At 41.2% G+C, this 17,664-nt stretch overlaps 3 protein-coding genes across 3 annotated transcripts; all 3 read left to right on the top strand.

The window, feature by feature from the left end:
* Positions 1 to 14: 14 nt before the first annotated feature.
* On the top strand, positions 15 to 4,035 carry LOC120434265 (tripartite motif-containing protein 16-like). Its single transcript, XM_039602047.1, has one exon. It carries the CDS (start codon positions 643 to 645, stop codon positions 2,314 to 2,316), a length of 1,674 nt encoding a protein of 557 aa, XP_039457981.1. The 5' UTR covers positions 15 to 642; the 3' UTR covers positions 2,317 to 4,035.
* A 56-nt stretch (positions 4,036 to 4,091) lies between these two features.
* On the top strand, positions 4,092 to 13,035 carry LOC116311780 (histone-lysine N-methyltransferase PRDM9-like). The gene is made up of 3 exons (XM_031728992.2): positions 4,092 to 4,676; positions 10,931 to 11,192; positions 11,650 to 13,035. The coding sequence occupies exons 2-3, from the start codon at positions 10,943 to 10,945 to the stop codon at positions 12,549 to 12,551; spliced, it is 1,152 nt and encodes a 383-aa protein (XP_031584852.2). The 5' UTR covers positions 4,092 to 4,676; positions 10,931 to 10,942; the 3' UTR covers positions 12,552 to 13,035.
* A 50-nt stretch (positions 13,036 to 13,085) lies between these two features.
* Positions 13,086 to 17,321, top strand: LOC116311759 (E3 ubiquitin/ISG15 ligase TRIM25-like). Its single transcript, XM_039602066.1, has 2 exons — positions 13,086 to 13,860; positions 15,379 to 17,321. The coding sequence occupies exon 2, from the start codon at positions 15,461 to 15,463 to the stop codon at positions 16,748 to 16,750; it is 1,290 nt and encodes a 429-aa protein (XP_039458000.1). The 5' UTR covers positions 13,086 to 13,860; positions 15,379 to 15,460; the 3' UTR covers positions 16,751 to 17,321.
* The last annotated feature ends 343 nt before the right edge of the window (positions 17,322 to 17,664 follow it).

Genomic DNA, 17,664 nt, shown 5'->3' with positions numbered 1-17,664 from the left:
ATGTTTATTTGTCTCACTGTGTCGCTCTCTCTGTGTCTCTGTCTCTTTCTCATCCCATATCCAGAGGGATTTAAGACTTCCAACAAATAATTTCAAAGGGTCAATTGAATTTTAACAAACTTTTTACTCAAAAATCCTAAAAAGATTTGATCTTAAAAGATGTTTAGATATATTTTTTATTACTTTTTCCCCACAACAATTTCTCAGTTCAACTGCAGCATTTGATATCCAGTAATAACTAAAATGAAAATTTAAAAAACTTGCATGAAAAGATTGCCTTTTAAATGTTAAGTTTATTTAACAACTTAGGTGAGGAGTGCTATTTTTAAATGAAAACAAGCTCTGTTTCAAAAGGGTTAAACATACACTGTCTCCTGCTCCAGGACTGAATCACTGACCGTGAGCCCTCCCTCTTCTTCCTGCTAACCCTTTAGGGGTCTAACTCAGCACCTCCTCTCTGTCTACCTGTTTCCTTGTTCCCTCCCCTTCAGATCTGCAGTTTGAATAGGGTGTAGCAAATGTGGTGACGTGTAAGAGCTGACAGGTCCCATTAACTACAGAAACGTATGTTGTTTAGATCAGAGGTCAGACCAGTTTCATTTATAAGGAAGTGAAACTCAGTCACTGATACTGAGAGTAGAAATGGCGCAGAAAGGAGTTCAGCTGGACCGAGAAACTTTCTCTTGTTCGATCTGTTTGGATCTACTGAAGGATCCGGTGACTATTCCCTGTGGACACAGCTACTGCATGAACTGTATTAAAAGTTTCTGGGATGAAGAAGACGAGAAAAAAATCCACAGCTGCCCTCAGTGCAGACAGACTTTCACAGCGAGGCCTGTCCTGGTGAAAAGCACCATGTTAGCAGTTTTAGTGGAGCAGCTGAAGAAGACTGGACTCCAAGCTGCTCCTGCTGATCACTGCTATGCTGGACCTGAAGATGTGGCCTGTGATGTCTGCACTGGAAGAAAAATGAAAGCCTTCAAGTCCTGTTTAGTGTGTCTGGCATCTTACTGTGAGAAACACCTTCAGCCTCATTATGATTCACCTACATTCAAGAAACACAAGCTGGTGGAGCCCTCCAAGAAGCTCCAGGAGAACATCTGCTCTCGTCATGATGAGGTGATGAAGATGTTCTGCCGTACTGATCAGCAGATTATCTGTTATCTCTGCCCTGTGGATGAACATAAAGGCCACGACACAGTCTCAGCTGCAGCAGAAAGGACTGAGAGGCAGAGAGAGCTGGAGGTGAGTCGACAAAACATCCAGCAGAGAATCCAGGACAGAGAGAAAGATGTGAAGCTGCTTCAACAGGAGGTGGAGGCCATCAATCAGTCTGCTGATCAAACAGTGGAGCACAGTGAGAAGATCTTCACTGAGCTGATCCATCTCATCCAGAAAAGAAGCTCTGATGTGAAGCAGCAGATCAGATCCCAGCAGGAAACTGAAGTGAGTCGAGTCAAAGAGCTTGAGGAGAAGCTGGAGCAGGAGATCACTGAGCTGAAGAGGAAAGATGCTGAGCTGAAGCAGCTCTCACACACACAGGATCACATCCAGTTTCTACACAACTACCCCTCACTGTCAGCACTCAGTGAGTCTACAGACTCATCCAGCATCAATATCCGTCCTCTGAGCTACTTTGAGGATGTGACAGCAGCTGTGTCAGAGGTCAGAGATAAACTACAGGACATTCTGAGAGAGGAATGGACAAACATCTCACTGACAGTCACTGAAGTGGATGTTTTACTGTCAGATCCACAAGAGCCAAAGACCAGAGCTGGATTCTTAAAATATTCATGTAAAATCACACTGGATCCAAACACAGCACACCCACAGCTGTTATTATCAGAGGGGAAAAGAAAAGCAACAGTAGTGAAACAACTACAGTTTTATTATGATCATTCAGACAGATTCACTGGAAGTGGTCAGGTCCTGAGTAGAGAGAGTCTGAGTGGACGTTGTTACTGGGAGGTGGAGAGGAGAGGGGGAGGTCTTTATGTAGCGGTCGCATACAAGAATATCAGCAGAGCAGGGAATGAATGTGTATTTGGACGTAATGACAAATCTTGGTCATTAGATTGTAACAACAACAGTTATATGTTTTGGCACAACAACATCCAAATTCCCATCTCAGGTCCTCGTTCCTCCAGAGTAGGAGTGTACCTGGATCACAGAGCAGGTATTTTGTCCTTCTACAGCGTCTCTGAAACCATGACTCTCCTCCACAGAGTCCAGACCACATTCACTCAGCCGCTCTATGCTGGACTTAGGCTTTACAACAATTATGGAGATATTGCTGAATTCATTAAACTGAAATAGACTGAAGTCTTTCATATTGCGTGTTTAAATCTGTATTTTACTTTCATTTTATTTTCTCTCCATCATTTCTGCACAGAGATCAGCTGTCAGTCAAACATTATGGGTGGTGCCTCCACATCTTCTACTTGTTCTCTTGATGTTTCTGAGTTTTTTAGGTGGAGCTTTAGATGGAGTCTTTTTAGCCACGTGTAACGATGGAGCTCTGTGCAGCCAGGAAAAGGACCCAAATGCAAACTCACTGAGACGAGAAGTAAACAAAAAAAACCCAAAATCCCACTGTGTTATTGCAGACATAGAGAAGATACAAAATAGAATTAATCTAAACTGGGATGCTGAAACCTAGAGGAACACAGGGAGATGCACACAGCTATGAGGGAAACAAGACACCAGAACTCACAACAAAGATGATCATAGCCACACACAGGGAGACAAAGAGGGCTAAGACACAAGGGAGAAACTAATAATCAAAAAGCTAAACAGAATAACCTAGGTACTAAAGAATCCCTCTAGTCTAGACTAACACAGAGGGCTTAAATAATAATACAAAAATGACAAAAACACAAGAAACTGAAATCGCTGGGTCACCGACCCAGGACCATGACACCATGGAGGCTATCACTGCTCGTGAAGATTTGTATTTACAAAAATATTTGCCCACATTAAAATGTAAACTTCTCCATCCTCTAAATGTTTGCAGAATATTTTTTAATGTACTTATATGTTGCTGTTTCTCTTCACGGGTCTTAACAAAATGATAAACAGTCCTTCCTTTATCACACAGATTTTCTCAATATTCTCATTACTTTGTACATTTGTAACGAAAGAAAACTTAATTTCAGAGATATGAGTGAAGTTTTTGCTTACTTGTTAATTTTTGTACTTAAAAAAAAAACAGTCATATCTGACCTTTAAATTATGAAAGGTTTTAAGATTTCTTGATTCATCTCAGTTAAAATGTGACATTTTCCAGCAGTGAACTGTTTTAGGATATTTGCACATGCGGCATCAGTGTTAAAGGTTGTGACTCCTGTGAACAAACTGACACAGTGTGATATTGCAGATATTAAAATCTCTCTTTACTGATGTCCATCTTTTTAGACGGATTAAACTCTTTATAATAAAGTTTACTGTGTCATAATTCATATTAAAGTGTGTCAAAGCATCACTAGTTAGTTATTTCGTTTGGAGCTGTCATCTAGCACTGTAGAAATGTTTCCTTCAGCTTCAGCACACAGTGTTAAAAACAGAACAAACTATTGATGAGAACAAACAGCAGAGACATAGTATCAGCAAACACCATGGTTTAACATGAACACAGTAAAAATCTAATAAAATAGTAAAAAGGATTTCCTGTAGACATTTCTTTGGTCATTAGTTTCTGTCAATAGGAATTTCAAGTTCAGCTCAGTGTGTTTGATTTTCTTCAAACTGATACCTGACTGTGAACGTCTTTTTTTAAAAATCTGTCAAAAAAAAAGTACTGAAAAACCCCTCCATACCCACAGATATCAATTAATATAAATCCACAGCTGAACTGGAGGAGCAGCTGATCTAATTCACTCATATCTTTCTGGACTAAGAGTTGGAGCAAATACCAAGTTTGAGTCAGTGATGTTTGTTTTTGTTAAATATTTTGTAGCTCCAAGAGTGAGTTTTACTCAGGATGATGATGTTCTGAATTAAAAAAAAAAGAAAAGAAAAAAAAAGGTCAAATTCTTCAAAGCAGTTTATTAAAAATAGATTAACTGGCCTTATCAGAGAGGCATGTGATCCAAGGGAGACATCTAGTGGACGATTGCGATTGCTGACACGACAACAACAACAACAACAACAACAACAACAAAAAAAAGGTGAACATACTTGTTTTAAAGGATTGTCATGTTTCCTTTTAAAATAAGTGTCTAAGGTCAGACAAAGGGACAGAAACTCATAGCATTAGACCAGGCCGATAACAAAACTATAAGTTGTGTTTTTAACGTCTATCTTTTCATTTATTTCGCAGTCCCAGTTAAAAGTACAAACACTGGCACGTTTTGTATTGTTATTGTGCTGTTGGTAAAAATTTGCTAATGTGCAAAGTACCACACTTTAAGGATTTGATGCCAATGGCCTGAGGAGGGCAGTATTACACCTCGGACATGTGTAGTCTGCCATCTATTCAATAAAAGAACAAGAAGCGCGGAAATGACAACTCTTAGCGCACAATTGTCTTCTTTTTCTGAAAGAATTTATTAAGGAGACTGACTGCTGCAGAAGAAATGTCCTTGGTTAAAAACCAGTTGTCCAGTATGAGGAGATCAGCCATCGGCTCAGACTGCTGGATATCAGCCGGAAACCCGAGATTAAGTCACACATAGCAGGTATGTAAAACTGCGATGGTCTCAATGACCGAACACAGGAATGATCTGAGCTCAGTCTGTGGGCTAACAGGCTAAAATCAGGGAGCAGCTAATCAAACAAGTGCGTCTCTTTTTTTTAAAGGTAAAATTTTAACAATAGACATTCATAAGACACATCAAAATCAAACAGGGAGGGAAAGCTTCTGCTTCGGCTCTCCGTCCCTCACTCCGGGGCTACAGACAGTCCTCTGCCGCCTGTGGTGCTCCTCACCTCCGTCTGCACCCGTAGACTTCCCGAGGTGGAGGCAGGCCGGCAGGGACCGCCGGTTCCCTTTACTTTCAAAAATACCCCCTTTAGGGGTCTAACTCCCTAAAAGGCTACGCTGTGTCTCTCTCCAAACTTTTAGGCATTTGTTTTTAATTGAAATTATATTTAGTATTCAATAAAACGATTACCTCCAAAAGTTGAATCTGTTCATCTGGACGTAGCGTTTTGTGGGAGAAACGTTTCGTCACTCATCCAAGTGACTTCTTCAGTCTCAGCTGACTGCAGGTTTCCCCAAACCTTATAAACAGTACATTTGCATAATGACTGAAACCAGCCCACTGAAGGAACAATGGGCTGTGAGGTCAGTTCCTTAATCATAATTATGCAAATTCCCATGACCATTGATCAACAATCACTGACCAAAACCCACTGATCAAAGAACACTGATCAATGGCCATGAGTACTATTCACAGAGAGTTGGGGAATGGCTGCAATCACAGCATTGTAAGATGGCGAAAGATGTACCCTTAGGCCCCCTCCTCGATTCAGAGATGGTCTTTCCCTTTTCACGTAAATGGCCTCCTTGACTCCGCGCTCAAACCAGCGTTCTTCCCTGTCCAGGGGGATGTTCTTCGTACCTCGCTTACTACATCCAAGATCAAATGACACATCCAAGATCAAATCATCGCGCTAACCGTGAGCTCGCTAATCCGGTTGTCCGAACGCACCTGTTGTTGACGATTAGTATAGCTGGCTGAAGTAATCTGAGATCACTGGGTGGCTTAAAAGGGGCTACGCATCGATAGTAGAAACATTGATCGGCAACCCTGTGATTGGTCGGCGAAGATGTCGAAGGAGCGCGCGCAGTATCTCACGGCAGCAGACCAAGAACTCTTGATTGAGGGATATCAGGAGTTTCAGAGTTTAATTAAAACGCAGGGGAACACTGCAAAGGCTGCAAAAGCAAGGAGAGAGGGCTGGCAGAAAGTTGCTGACAAATTAAACTCGTAAGTGATCCATGATATTACATTATATCATGTGATATTATTTCATTCCACATTATATTATATTACATCATATCCTCTTTCACATTAGAGCCACAACAGGACCCACTAGAACATGGGAAAAGTAAAAGTGAAATATAAGAATATTCTACAGAATGGTAATATTTATCACTTATATTGCTTTTAGTCTATGACAAGAGACCCTGGAATAATCTGTTTGTTTATAACAGCAACCAAGAAAAGGGCAGAGCAAATAAAGACAGGTGGTGGTCCTGCACCCCTCGTCACACCCCTTTTGTACTGTGACATTTATTGACATTGTGGGTTTTATGTGTGTAGTTTGAATAACACTCCATCACTTTTACCTGTTCCCATGCAAGGGTGACTGAAGCATGCACAGTAAGTCGGGAGTAAGTATATACAGTACAGTAGTATATATATATATATATATATATATATATATATATTTGGAGAGAGAGAGAGAGAGAGAGAAAGTAAATAATAACCTCACGGGAGAATCGATATCTCTCTATGAGCACACCGTCGCGCCGAGCTAAAGGATCCCGTCTATCCCGCAATATACGCTAAATTCTGTAAACTCTCCTTATCAATCTTGCACCTTCCTTGCTCGCGTACAAACGGACAGGACATGGCTGCGACAGACTTCCCAAATCCACCTTCGCTTTTTAGCCGTGGTCTCTCATCTTGATTGCACGTAGTAATTTACTATTACTACTCTAAATTATGAATTACATCTGACATGATCTACTACATGTAATAGAATGATTAATAGTACATTTCCCTTTTTTTCGGAAATGACCTGTATGTATCTGTATGAAATCAATAAAAGAATCAAATACATTATCTTTAGTTACATTGATAATATTTATTTATGGTAAAACAGTGGCGAAATATCGCTCTTGCTTTCATATAACTGCAGCGGACATACCTGAGTGGCCGCGATCTAATCCTGTTTACATAAAGTAAACCTGCTCCCGAGCAGGCTTACTTTTACGGCTCTGTTGCTATGACAGCAAGTCCCAGATGAGCTTCGGAGAACCGAACGATCCAAGATCACGCCAAATCGTCAACATTCAAATCCGGCTAACTTGCTTAGCGAGGTACGAAGAACAGGCCCCAGGATGTGTACATCCTCATCGTTGAAAGAGTGTCCACTGGCCTGTAGGTGTAAATAAACTGCAGAGTCCTGGCCTGGGGCCCGTTCTTCGTACCTCGCTTACTACATCCAAGATCAAATGACACATCCAAGATCAAATCATCGTGCTAACTTTGAGCTCGCTAATCCGGTTCTCCGAACACACCTGTTGTTGATGATTAGTATAGCTGGATGAAGTAATCTGAGATCACTGGGTGGCTTAAAAGGGGCTACGCATCGATAGTAGAAACATTGATCGGCAACCCTGTGATTGGTCGGCGAAGATGTCGAAGGAGCGCGCTCAGTATCTCACGGCAGCAGACCAAGAACTCTTGATTGAGGGATAGCAGGAGTTTCAGAGTTTAATTAAAACGCAGGGGAACACTGCAAAGGCTGCAAAAGCAAGGAGAGAGGGCTGGCAGAAAGTTGCTGACAAATCAAACTCGTAAGTGATCCATGATATTACATTATATCATGTGATATTATATTATACCACATTATATTATATTACATCATATCCTCTTTCACATTAGAGCCACAACAGGACCCACTAGAACATGGGAAAAAGTAAAAGTGAAATATAAGAATATTCCACAGAATGGTAATATTTATCACTTATATTGCTTTTAGTCTATGACAAGAGACCCTGAAATAATCTGTTTGTTTGTTTATAACAGCAACCAAGAAAAGGGCAGAGCAAATAAAGACAGGTGGTGGTCCTGCACCCCTCGTCACACCCCTTTTTGTACTGTGACATTTATTGACATTGTGGGTTTTTTGTGTGTAGTTTGACATAACACTCCATCACTTTTACCTGTTCCCATGCAAGGGGTGACTGAAGCATGCACAGTAAGTCGGGAGTAAGTATATACAGTACAGTAAGTATATATATATAGAGAGAGAGAGAGAGAGAGAGAGAGAGAGAGAGGAAGAAAGTAAATAATACCCTCACGGGAGAATCGATATCTCTCTATGAGCACACCGTCGGCGCTGAGCTAAAGGATCCTGTCTATCCCGCAATATACGCTAAATTCTGTAAACTCTCCTTATCAATCTTGCACCTTCCTTGCTCGCGTACAAACGGACAGGACATGGCTGCGACAGACTTCCCAAATCCACCTTCGCTTTTATAGTCGTGGTCTCTCATCTTGATTGCACGTAGTAATTTACTATTACTACCCTAAAATATGAATTACATCTGACATGATCTACTACATGTAATAGAATGATTAATAGTACATTTCCCTTTTTTTCGGAAATGATCTGTATGTATCTGTATGGAATCAATAAAAGAATCAAATGCTGCATTATCTTTAGTTACATTGATAATATTTATTTATGGTCAAACAGTGGCGAAATATCGCTGTTGCTTTCATATAACTGCAGCGGACATACCTGAGTTGCCGCGATCTAATCCTGTTTACATAAAGTAAACCTGCTCGGGAGCAGGTTTACGCTTACGGATCTGTTGCTATGACAGCAAGTCCCAGATGAGCTTCAGAGAACCGAACGATCCAAGATCACGCGAAATCGTCAACATTCAAATCCGGCTAACTTACTTAGCGAGGTACGAAGAACGGGCCCCAGGCCTGATGAGGTAGCTCTTCTGTGTTGTGCCATCCGCTTCGCTAGAGGTTGTTTGGTTTCCCCGATGTATAAATCCTGGCAATCCTCCTGGCACTTAACAGTGTACACTATGTTACTCTGTTTGTGTCGGGGGACCCGATCCTTGGGGTGGACCAGTTTTTGGCGCAGCGTATTTTGGGGTTTAAAAGCCACAGAAACCTGGTGTTTAGAAAAAATGCGTCTCAACTGTTCCGATACTCCTGACACATATGGGATCACTACAGGTTTTCGCCTGGGCAGCGGTTGTCCTTCTCTCCTGGATCGGCTGGAGCTTTCTTTAGGTGCCTTCCCAGCTTTGACAAAAGTCCAGCTGGGATAACCACATTTACTCAGGTCCTTCTTGATGTGCTGTCCTTCTGCCTCCCTGGCCGCTGTGTCAGTGGGGATGGTGTTCGCTCTGTGTTGTAGCGTCCTGATGACACCCAGTTTGTGCTCCAGTGGATGATGAGAGTCAAACCTTAGATACTGATCCGTATGTGTAGGTTTACGGTACACGTCAGCTTTTAGATGTCCCCCATTACTGATGGAAATCTCACAGTCTAAGAAAGCTAACCTGCCACTTTTCATATCCTCCCTGGTGAATTTGATGTGCCGGTCCACCGAGTTAATGTGATCCGTGAAATGTAGTACGTCCTGAGATTTGATTTTCACCCAGGTGTCATCCACATATCTGAACCAATGGCTTGGTGGTGTTCCAGGGTAGGATAGCAAAGCCCTCTTTTCCACTTCTTCCATGTACAAATTGGCCACGATGGGTGAAACTGGGGAGCCCATGGCACACCCATGTTTCTGGCTGTAGAACTGACCCTTGTATGTGAAGTAGGTGGAATGAAGACACAGTTCCAAAAGCAAACACACTTGGTCGATGCTGAGAGTGGTCCTGTTGCTGAGGTTGGTGTCATCCTGTAATCTCTTACGGACTACCTCCAACGCTTCCGTGACTGGGATGCAAGTGAAGAGAGATGTAACGTCGTACGAGACCATGGTTTCATCTGCCTCCATAATGACATCTAAAATAAAACGATTACATTTATAAATAATGATGCCACATAATTTAATTAAATTTAAATTAAAGTTACTTTGGCTTCTGCTGGTTAACAGGAAGAGAAAGACTTAAAGAGGATAAAGTGAAATTTGGACCTAGTAGAAAAAGTCTGATCATAGACAAACATTTCTCTTTGGGAAAATTAAAATCCAGATTATTGCTCATCTGCAGTTTTACTTGTGGAGAAGAATTTGTGATTCAGCCAAGTAAGATTCTTCTGTGTGGAGGTATTTCCCCTGTCAAAAGGCATTGCCTTTTACCTTCATCTAAAGGTGGAATTTAATTCATGCAATTGCTGTTGTTTTTCATTAAATAGGTCATAATATCATATCTGCTGTTTTGAAGGAAGGTTCAGAGGAGGTTGGAGCTTGTTACCATCATGGGCCCATCCGGTCAGGATGAGAATGAACAGTCATCAATAACATGTTTCTTATTTTATTGAATAATCAGTATTAAAAGAAAGACACATGGACTGCTAACTCTGAAAGGAAATAAAGTGTGATTTAAGTCACTCAATAACTCAAAATAATGCATGAACTCAGGAGACTCAAAGAGAAACTCACCTCAGCTGCCGCCCCATGTGGGATTGGTGATAGGTGAGTGCAATTAAGGGCAAGCACCACACCCAATCAAAGGTGAGGAAAAGAAACAAGGTGCCTCTGGTGAAGTGAGTGTGCTGAAAGGTGAGTCTTTACAACATCTACTATCACAATTCCTCCAAAAAATAATAGTTGTAAACGGTAAAAAAAACACTCTCCCTGCTCTCTGAAACAGCATTTAAGAATTAATCATCAATGTATTTGTGTCTGATGTACTGCTTATATATCCTAAATAGATCTGTAGTGAAAAACGTCGTATAGAAACTTATTATGAAAGAATTCTTGGACTGACTAAAAACTAACCTGGACCATCCAGTAAAGGCATGAAATTTGAACCCTATGTAAGGTTTAAAGTGTGAAGCTGGCAGCACCTAACTGAATGTTTTGTACACTGAACTTTGCTAATAAGAATGTCCAAAAAAAGAGAGTGAGTCACACAGTGCTTTTGAAACATTGGTACAAACTTCACTCACATGCAGCAACATGCTTACAGTGTACAGCCCTGCTGATTGAGACTACACATGTTTTGCTGTCATCATATGAGTAATCTTTTTCTTGTTTTACTTTGTTCCTCAAGTCCCAAATCAACATGAAGTGTAAGGAGGAGGAGGATCTGGATGATCAGCAGGTCTGTAACCAGGAGAGGAACTTCAGTCTGGACCAAGAGGACACAGATCCTCCACAGATCAAAGAGGAAGAGGAGGAACTCTGCATCAGTCAGGAGGGAGAACAGCTTGTAGTAAAACACGAGGATGAAGGCATCATCGTCTGGACTGGGGAAGAGCGGCTCAGACAGCTGGATAACATCTGGAAACCTGAAGAAGATTTACAGACTGCAGGTAAAACTGTAATGGTCTTGACTCATGCAGGCTTCTAATCAACGCTCAGTTATTTATTTCAGGCTCGGGAAGAAATTTAGGACCGACTGCAATAAGTAATATTAATGCATCACTTTTCTAAACTGTTAACATTAATATTAAACCTACAGTTTATATCAGTCAGATTTATCTGATACGTATACATGAAAACATGACAGGAAATGTTACCATGCTTTTGAAAGATATCAAGAGATGTAGATCAATTTCTGGATCAACTCCAAAAATAGATCATCAGTCAACGGTAAGAAGAGAGTTCTTTTTTTAAAAAAACTTTTTTTTTTTGCTCTTAATGTTGCTGAAAAGTGTCAGAACTTTTCATTTGCATCAGAGTGCACAAATAACTTCACATTTACATACTTTTAATGTTATCTTTTCAGATGTGCTTTTCTATAATTACATTTTTTTTGTGCTATTTTAGACCTCCACCAGCAAACTACCTGTAAGGAGGAGGAGTTTGTCACCAATCAGAAGGAGAGGAACTCAAGTCTGGACCAGGAGGACCCAGATCCTCCACAGATTAAAGAGGAACTCTGCACCAGTCAGGAGCTGGAGGAGATTGTACTGAAGCAGGAGATCAATAGTTTTATGGTGACTTCTAGTTTTGAGGAAAGTGACCTCAGTGAATCAGAACCAGACCAGCTCCTTGCTCTTAACTTTCCTGAAACAGAGCGTGTGGAACAGGTAGGAATCGAGCCTGTGAACTCAGGATCAACTAGAAATGCGGAGCTGAAGAAAAGGAGACCTCACAGAAACAGAACAGATAACTCTTGGAGTGAAACTGATACAAGTAAAAACTCTGTAAGCTGTGACACTTGTGGAAAAACTTTTCAGTGCAAATCCAACCTGACGAGACACGTGAGAGTTCACACAAGTGAGAAGCCACATTCTTGTAGCACCTGTGGGAAAAGATTCATTTGGAAATCAGGATTGGAAACTCATGTAAGGATCCACACAGGCGAGAAGCCGTATTTTTGCAACACCTGTGGGAAAAGATTTAATAAGAAATCCGGATTTGAAAGTCACGTGAGAATCCACACAGGTGAGAAGCCGTATTTCTGTAGCACCTGTGGGAAAAGATTTGGTAAGAAATCAGGACTAGAAACTCATTTGAGAATCCACACTGGTGAGAAACCGTATTCTTGCAACGTCTGTAGGAAAGAGTTTAGAGACTTGTCGACTATGAAAAGTCACAGGAGGATCCACACAGGTGAGAAACCATATATTTGTAGCTCCTGTGGGGAAAGATTCAGTTGGAAATCAGGACTGAATTTTCATCTAAGAATCCACCCCAGTGAGAAACCAAATCACTGCAGCACCTGAGGTAGAAAATGACCCCATGTTAAAGTCATAGTACATTTTCTGTCCACAGTAGTGAAGAACTCTCTATATTGTTTATTCCAGCCCCGACTTTATATTTCTCTAAGTTTGATTTTTTTTTTTTTTTATTGGTCTTTAAAGGTGACACAAATATTTATTGAACATGGATGCTCTTTTAATATTTACTACAGAAACTTCTTCAGTATAGAAGAAAACAAACATGAAAATGAATTTTTCCTCACTTGTTCCTTGTAACAACCATGATGTGATTCCTCTTTATCAGCCAATAAATAAGTTTTAATACACGGGAATAAAGATTTTTAAAAAAAGTTCAAGACAAGTATAGCATTTTTTTATTTAAATATGTTTTCTTTGTGATTTATTTTTAATGAAGGTTATACTTCAGTATGGCTTTGTCCTGGTTGTCCTGCTTCTTTATAGCCTGGGTAACGTGTTACGAGATTTGATTAAAATTTTTTGTGACTAATTTTGTCTATTGTGTAATCCCTGCAATATAAAAGCAGTCAAATGTGCTATATTGGCTCATGATAAGTGTTCGTCATTTTGCCTAAATGCAAGTAAACTGCTGGCGGTGCGGGGGAAGAGACAGCTGACCATCACTTTCATTCTCAGCCGAGAGGATTTCTGAGTTCCGATCAAAACACCCTATGAATAAACTCACTAGCATCTCAGCTGCTTGCATCTTGGGTCCTAATTCTCCACTGGTCTCATATCGCACTGGACTTCATCACTGGTCTCCCACCATCCTCAGATAACACAGTTATTCTCACCATCATCGAGCGGTTCTTCAAAGCTCTGCATTTCATTGCTCTGCCTCCCATCAGCTCTAAACACTGTCCAGACTATTACACAGCATGTGTTCTGTCTCCACGGTATTCCCCAAGACATAGTTTCCAATCGAGGTCCCCAGTTTGGAGAGAGTTTTGCAAGGAACTAGGGGCCCAAGTCAGCTTATCATCCGGTTTCCATCCTCAAACTAATGGGCAATGCTACGATGTGTGGTTTAATCCAACCAGTCTTCCTGAGTGATCAGCTGGCTTGGATTGAATACAACGCTAGCACGTCAGCTACCACCGGAGTTTCCCCGTTTCAGGCCTCACTGGGGTACCAGCCCCCACTTCTCTCTGTGTCAGAAGGGGAATTGGCAATTCCTTCCGTCCGGCACCACATGCGCCGCTGTCAACGGGCATGGCAAGACACCCGAGCAGCCCTATTGAGGACTTCTGAGCAAAACAAGAGATTGTCAAATCACCGCCGCATCCCGACCCCCACATACCGGGTCGGTCAACAGGTATGGCTCTATGCAAAACACATTCCACTAAAGACTGAGTCCAAGAAGTTAGCCCCACATTTTTTCAGTCCCTTTTCCATCCAAGCAGTATTGAACCCTGTAACTGTACAACTAGCTCTTCCCCGTTCCATGAGAGTTTACAATGTTATTCATGTATCCCCGGTTGAGGCCAGTCAAGACCAGCCCTTTGTGACTATGTTCAGGTGAACCAAGCCTCGGCATAGTGTTTCTGAAGCAGTGTGTTGATTTTTTTTTTTTTTGACACGTGTGTTGGAGCTTAAGCTTCAAACGGGCCATCCTTTCCCTTCTTTCTTCAGTAATCAAAAAGGCTAAACAAAGATTTAGATAACTTATTAAATTAGGCTGCTCATGAAGTAAGGATGGACAATCCCTAGACTGTCAGACTACAGGCTAAGAGACACAACCTCCTACTGGGTGCAATAATTAGGGAATAATTAGAGGAAGCTGGGAGCAGCACCTGTAGGAATGAATGACAAGAGTGAGGGGAATTTCAAAAGAGGTGAGCGAGCAGTTGTGGGAGTCTGGAGAGAGGAGCTTTGTGAGTGCTACTTGGTCACAGCCCGACAGAACAAAACATTGCTGCACTCATTATCGATGGATGGGACCAGTTCTCATGATGTTTAAAGCTGCCATCTATGAAGACAGACAGCAGGCTGAAAGCTTAAGTTACTGTAGAAAGCAGGAAAAGATCAGGTTTAGTGCTGCAGAACTGCTGCAGTCCGAGCACAGATGTTAGGAGTACAGCAGGGTGCGCTAGAGCCTCTCACGTGACTCCATCCATGAGCCCTGATGACACAGTTTAGGTATGTGGAGTTCTGTTTATGTTCCCCTAATGCCCATAAACTTTGGTCTAGCCAGAGTGTTTATACTGGGAATGATATTGGTTTTATATTGTGTCCTCTATACTTTCTAAACAAGGCAGAGTGCTGCATGAATTTAACTGTGACAATAAAGTTTTTTGTATATAAATCTCAATGTGCATCCTCACTCTAAAATGAATACAGTTGAGCTGAGACAAGTTTTACTTCAGTAAGGTTTAAATGTCAAAAGCAAATTGGACAGCAAAACAGCAGAGGGTAAAAAAGGACCAGGGTAGCATCCAGTCTGCCTAACATAAAAGGAAAAGTTTATAAATGTCAGTAAGTGTTGGTTAATTATCTAGTATACCCAAAATAAATTTGGAAATTTCTTCCATTCCTTGTTCTGTCTTTTACTTTTCTGGACCAAAAGTTTAAAATGTAAAGAAAAATATTTCCAGCTATTTGATCTGTTTATCTCTGACAAGCTGTCTGCCATTTCTGTTCATCTGGACAATTTGAATGAGAAAGAAAAGAAACATCACGAGGTCAGACTCAATAATATATTAAAAAGAACTCTTAAAAAGTGTGTAAAAAGGGTTAAACACATGCTCTTTCTAGTATTAAGTACAGCCTGATAACCCTTCCTCTTTGTCCTCCTATCTAACTTAGCACCTCCTCTCTTTCCACCTGTTTCCAGTTCTACAGGTTGTGGATAGGTGTAACCAAGTTTGAGTAATAAGGAAGTGAAACTCATACAGTCACTGACACTGAGAGGAGAAATGGCGCAGGAAGGAGTTCAGCTGGACCAAGAAACCTTCTCTTGTTCGATCTGTTTCGATCTACTGAAGGATCCGGTGGCTATTCCCTGTGGACACAGCTACTGCATGAACTGTATTAAAAGCTTCTGGGATGGAGAGGAGGAGAAGAAAATCTACAGCTGCCCTCAGTGCAGACAGACTTTCACAGCGAGGCCTGTCCTGGTGAAAAACACCATGTTAGCAAATTTAGTGGAGCAGCTGAGGAAGACTGGACTCCAAGCTGCTCCTGCTGATCACTGCTATGCTGGACCTGAAGATGTGGCCTGTGATGTCTGCACTGGAAGAAAAATGAAAGCCTTCAAGTCCTGTTTATTCTGTCTGGCATCTTACTGTGAGAAACACCTTCAGCCTCATTATGATGTGGCTCCATTAAAGAAACACAAGCTGGTGGAGCCCTCCAAGAAGCTCCAGGAGAACATCTGCTCTCGTCATGATGAGGTGATGAAGATGTTCTGCCGTACTGATCAGCAGAGTATCTGTTATCTCTGCTCTGTGGATGAACATAAAGGCCACGACACAGTCTCAGCTGCAGCAGAAAGGACTGAGAGGCAGAGAGAGCTGGAGGTGAGTCGACAAAACATCCAGCAGAGAATCCAGGACAGAGAGAAAGATGTGAAGCTGCTTCAACAGGAGGTGGAGGCCATCAATCAGTCTGCTGATCAAACAGTGGAGCACAGTGAGAAGATCTTCACTGAGCTGATCCATCTCATCCAGAAAAGAAGCTCTGATGTGAAGCAGCAGATCAGATCCCAGCAGGAAACTGAAGTGAGTCGAGTCAAAGAGCTTGAGGAGAAGCTGGAGCAGGAGATCACTGAGCTGAAGAGGAAAGATGCTGAGCTGAAGCAGCTCTCACACACAGAGGATCACATCCAGTTTCTACACAACTACCCCTCACTGTCAGCACTCAGTGAGTCTACAGACTCATCCAGCATCAATATCCGTCCTCTGAGCTACTTTGAGGATGTGACAGCAGCTGTGTCAGAGGTCAGAGATAAACTACAGGACATTCTGAGAGAGGAATGGACAAACATCTCACTGACAGTCATTGAAGACAATGTTTTATTACCTAGTCAGGAGAGACGCCCTGTGGGTGCATTTCACCCCCCTCGCATAGTGCCTCCCCGCACCCCATTAGTGGTTCCCCGTGTATTGTTTTCCCGTGTACAGCATCAATCAGGTATCTTCGATCTCAGAAGAAGGGCATACCTGAACCAAGTGAAAATGTTAAAAAATAATAGAAAAAAATTCTAATGACATTCAATGAAGTGGATGTTTTACTTTCACCATCAGAGCTAAAGAGGAGTAAGGAGAGACGCCTCCCATGTGGAGCCCTGCCCGTTGAGTGCTGTTAGTGTTGCTTCTAGTACACTTTAGATTTCTCTGTTCATGGGTTGGTACTATTTTTGCTGTAGGTATTTCATATTTTATTTCCTTGATTATTTTGTTAGTTAATTTTGGTTAATTTTGCTAGTTTTTTTGCTAGAAACTTCCCATGTCTCTTTAGTCGTGGAGGCTATCACTGCTCATAATAATTTTATGATTTTCATTTTAAACATATATATTTTTCCAAATGTAAATCTTAAATCTAAATGTAAATCTAAATGTTTTTTAACATGTATATTAATGCTTTTGTATGTTGTTGTTTCTCCTTCACTTCATGGGCCTTCCATTATCACAGTTTTTATTTTCCAAATCAAAAAACAAATGGGTTTATCAGAATGTGGTTTCTGTGATCACACTTGACGAGGAGATTATTCATTATGTTCATTGTTTAATGTGGGAACCAGCTGAAGGGTTTTCTAATAAATAAATTTTTGAACAAAGTCTTTTCTTCAGTCTTCATTCCAGGATCTTGACGTCAGACTGGTGTTAGTTTGGGTGTGTTTTCCTTTGGAAGATGGGGTTTATATTTTGGTTTTTACATTTTACAGAATTTAATTCTGTTATTAGGTCCATACCCAGTGGTGTATTAGAATCAATGAAAGTCTCCAAAAAGCCGCAGGAGGTCCTCAAACCTGAACACATCATCGCATAAATGAAATGAGAAATTAATGCACACACAGACATGTAAGAAAAAGCTTCTGATTCCAGGAATTCTTTTCAAATACTGCATCACAAAGTAAAACTGATTCTGTAAATATTACATAATAACTCATAAACATATG

This window comes from Oreochromis aureus, linkage group 18 (assembly GCF_013358895.1).
Source record: "Oreochromis aureus strain Israel breed Guangdong linkage group 18, ZZ_aureus, whole genome shotgun sequence".
Classification (NCBI taxonomy): Eukaryota; Metazoa; Chordata; class Actinopteri; order Cichliformes; family Cichlidae; genus Oreochromis; species Oreochromis aureus.
This window is presented reverse-complemented; position numbering and strand designations above follow the sequence as displayed.

Excerpts from the sequence above, each read along its gene's own strand:
- LOC120434265 (XM_039602047.1), top strand. The coding sequence starts at position 643 with ATGGCGCAGAAAGGAGTTCAGCTGGACCGAGAAACTTTCTCTTGTTCG.
- LOC116311780 (XM_031728992.2), top strand. The coding sequence starts at position 10,943 with ATGAAGTGTAAGGAGGAGGAGGATCTGGATGATCAGCAGGTCTGTAAC. Across the intron at positions 11,193-11,649 it reads AGAAGATTTACAGACTGCAG|ACCTCCACCAGCAAACTACC; the intron begins GTAAAACTGTAA and ends GTGCTATTTTAG.
- LOC116311759 (XM_039602066.1), top strand. The coding sequence starts at position 15,461 with ATGGCGCAGGAAGGAGTTCAGCTGGACCAAGAAACCTTCTCTTGTTCG.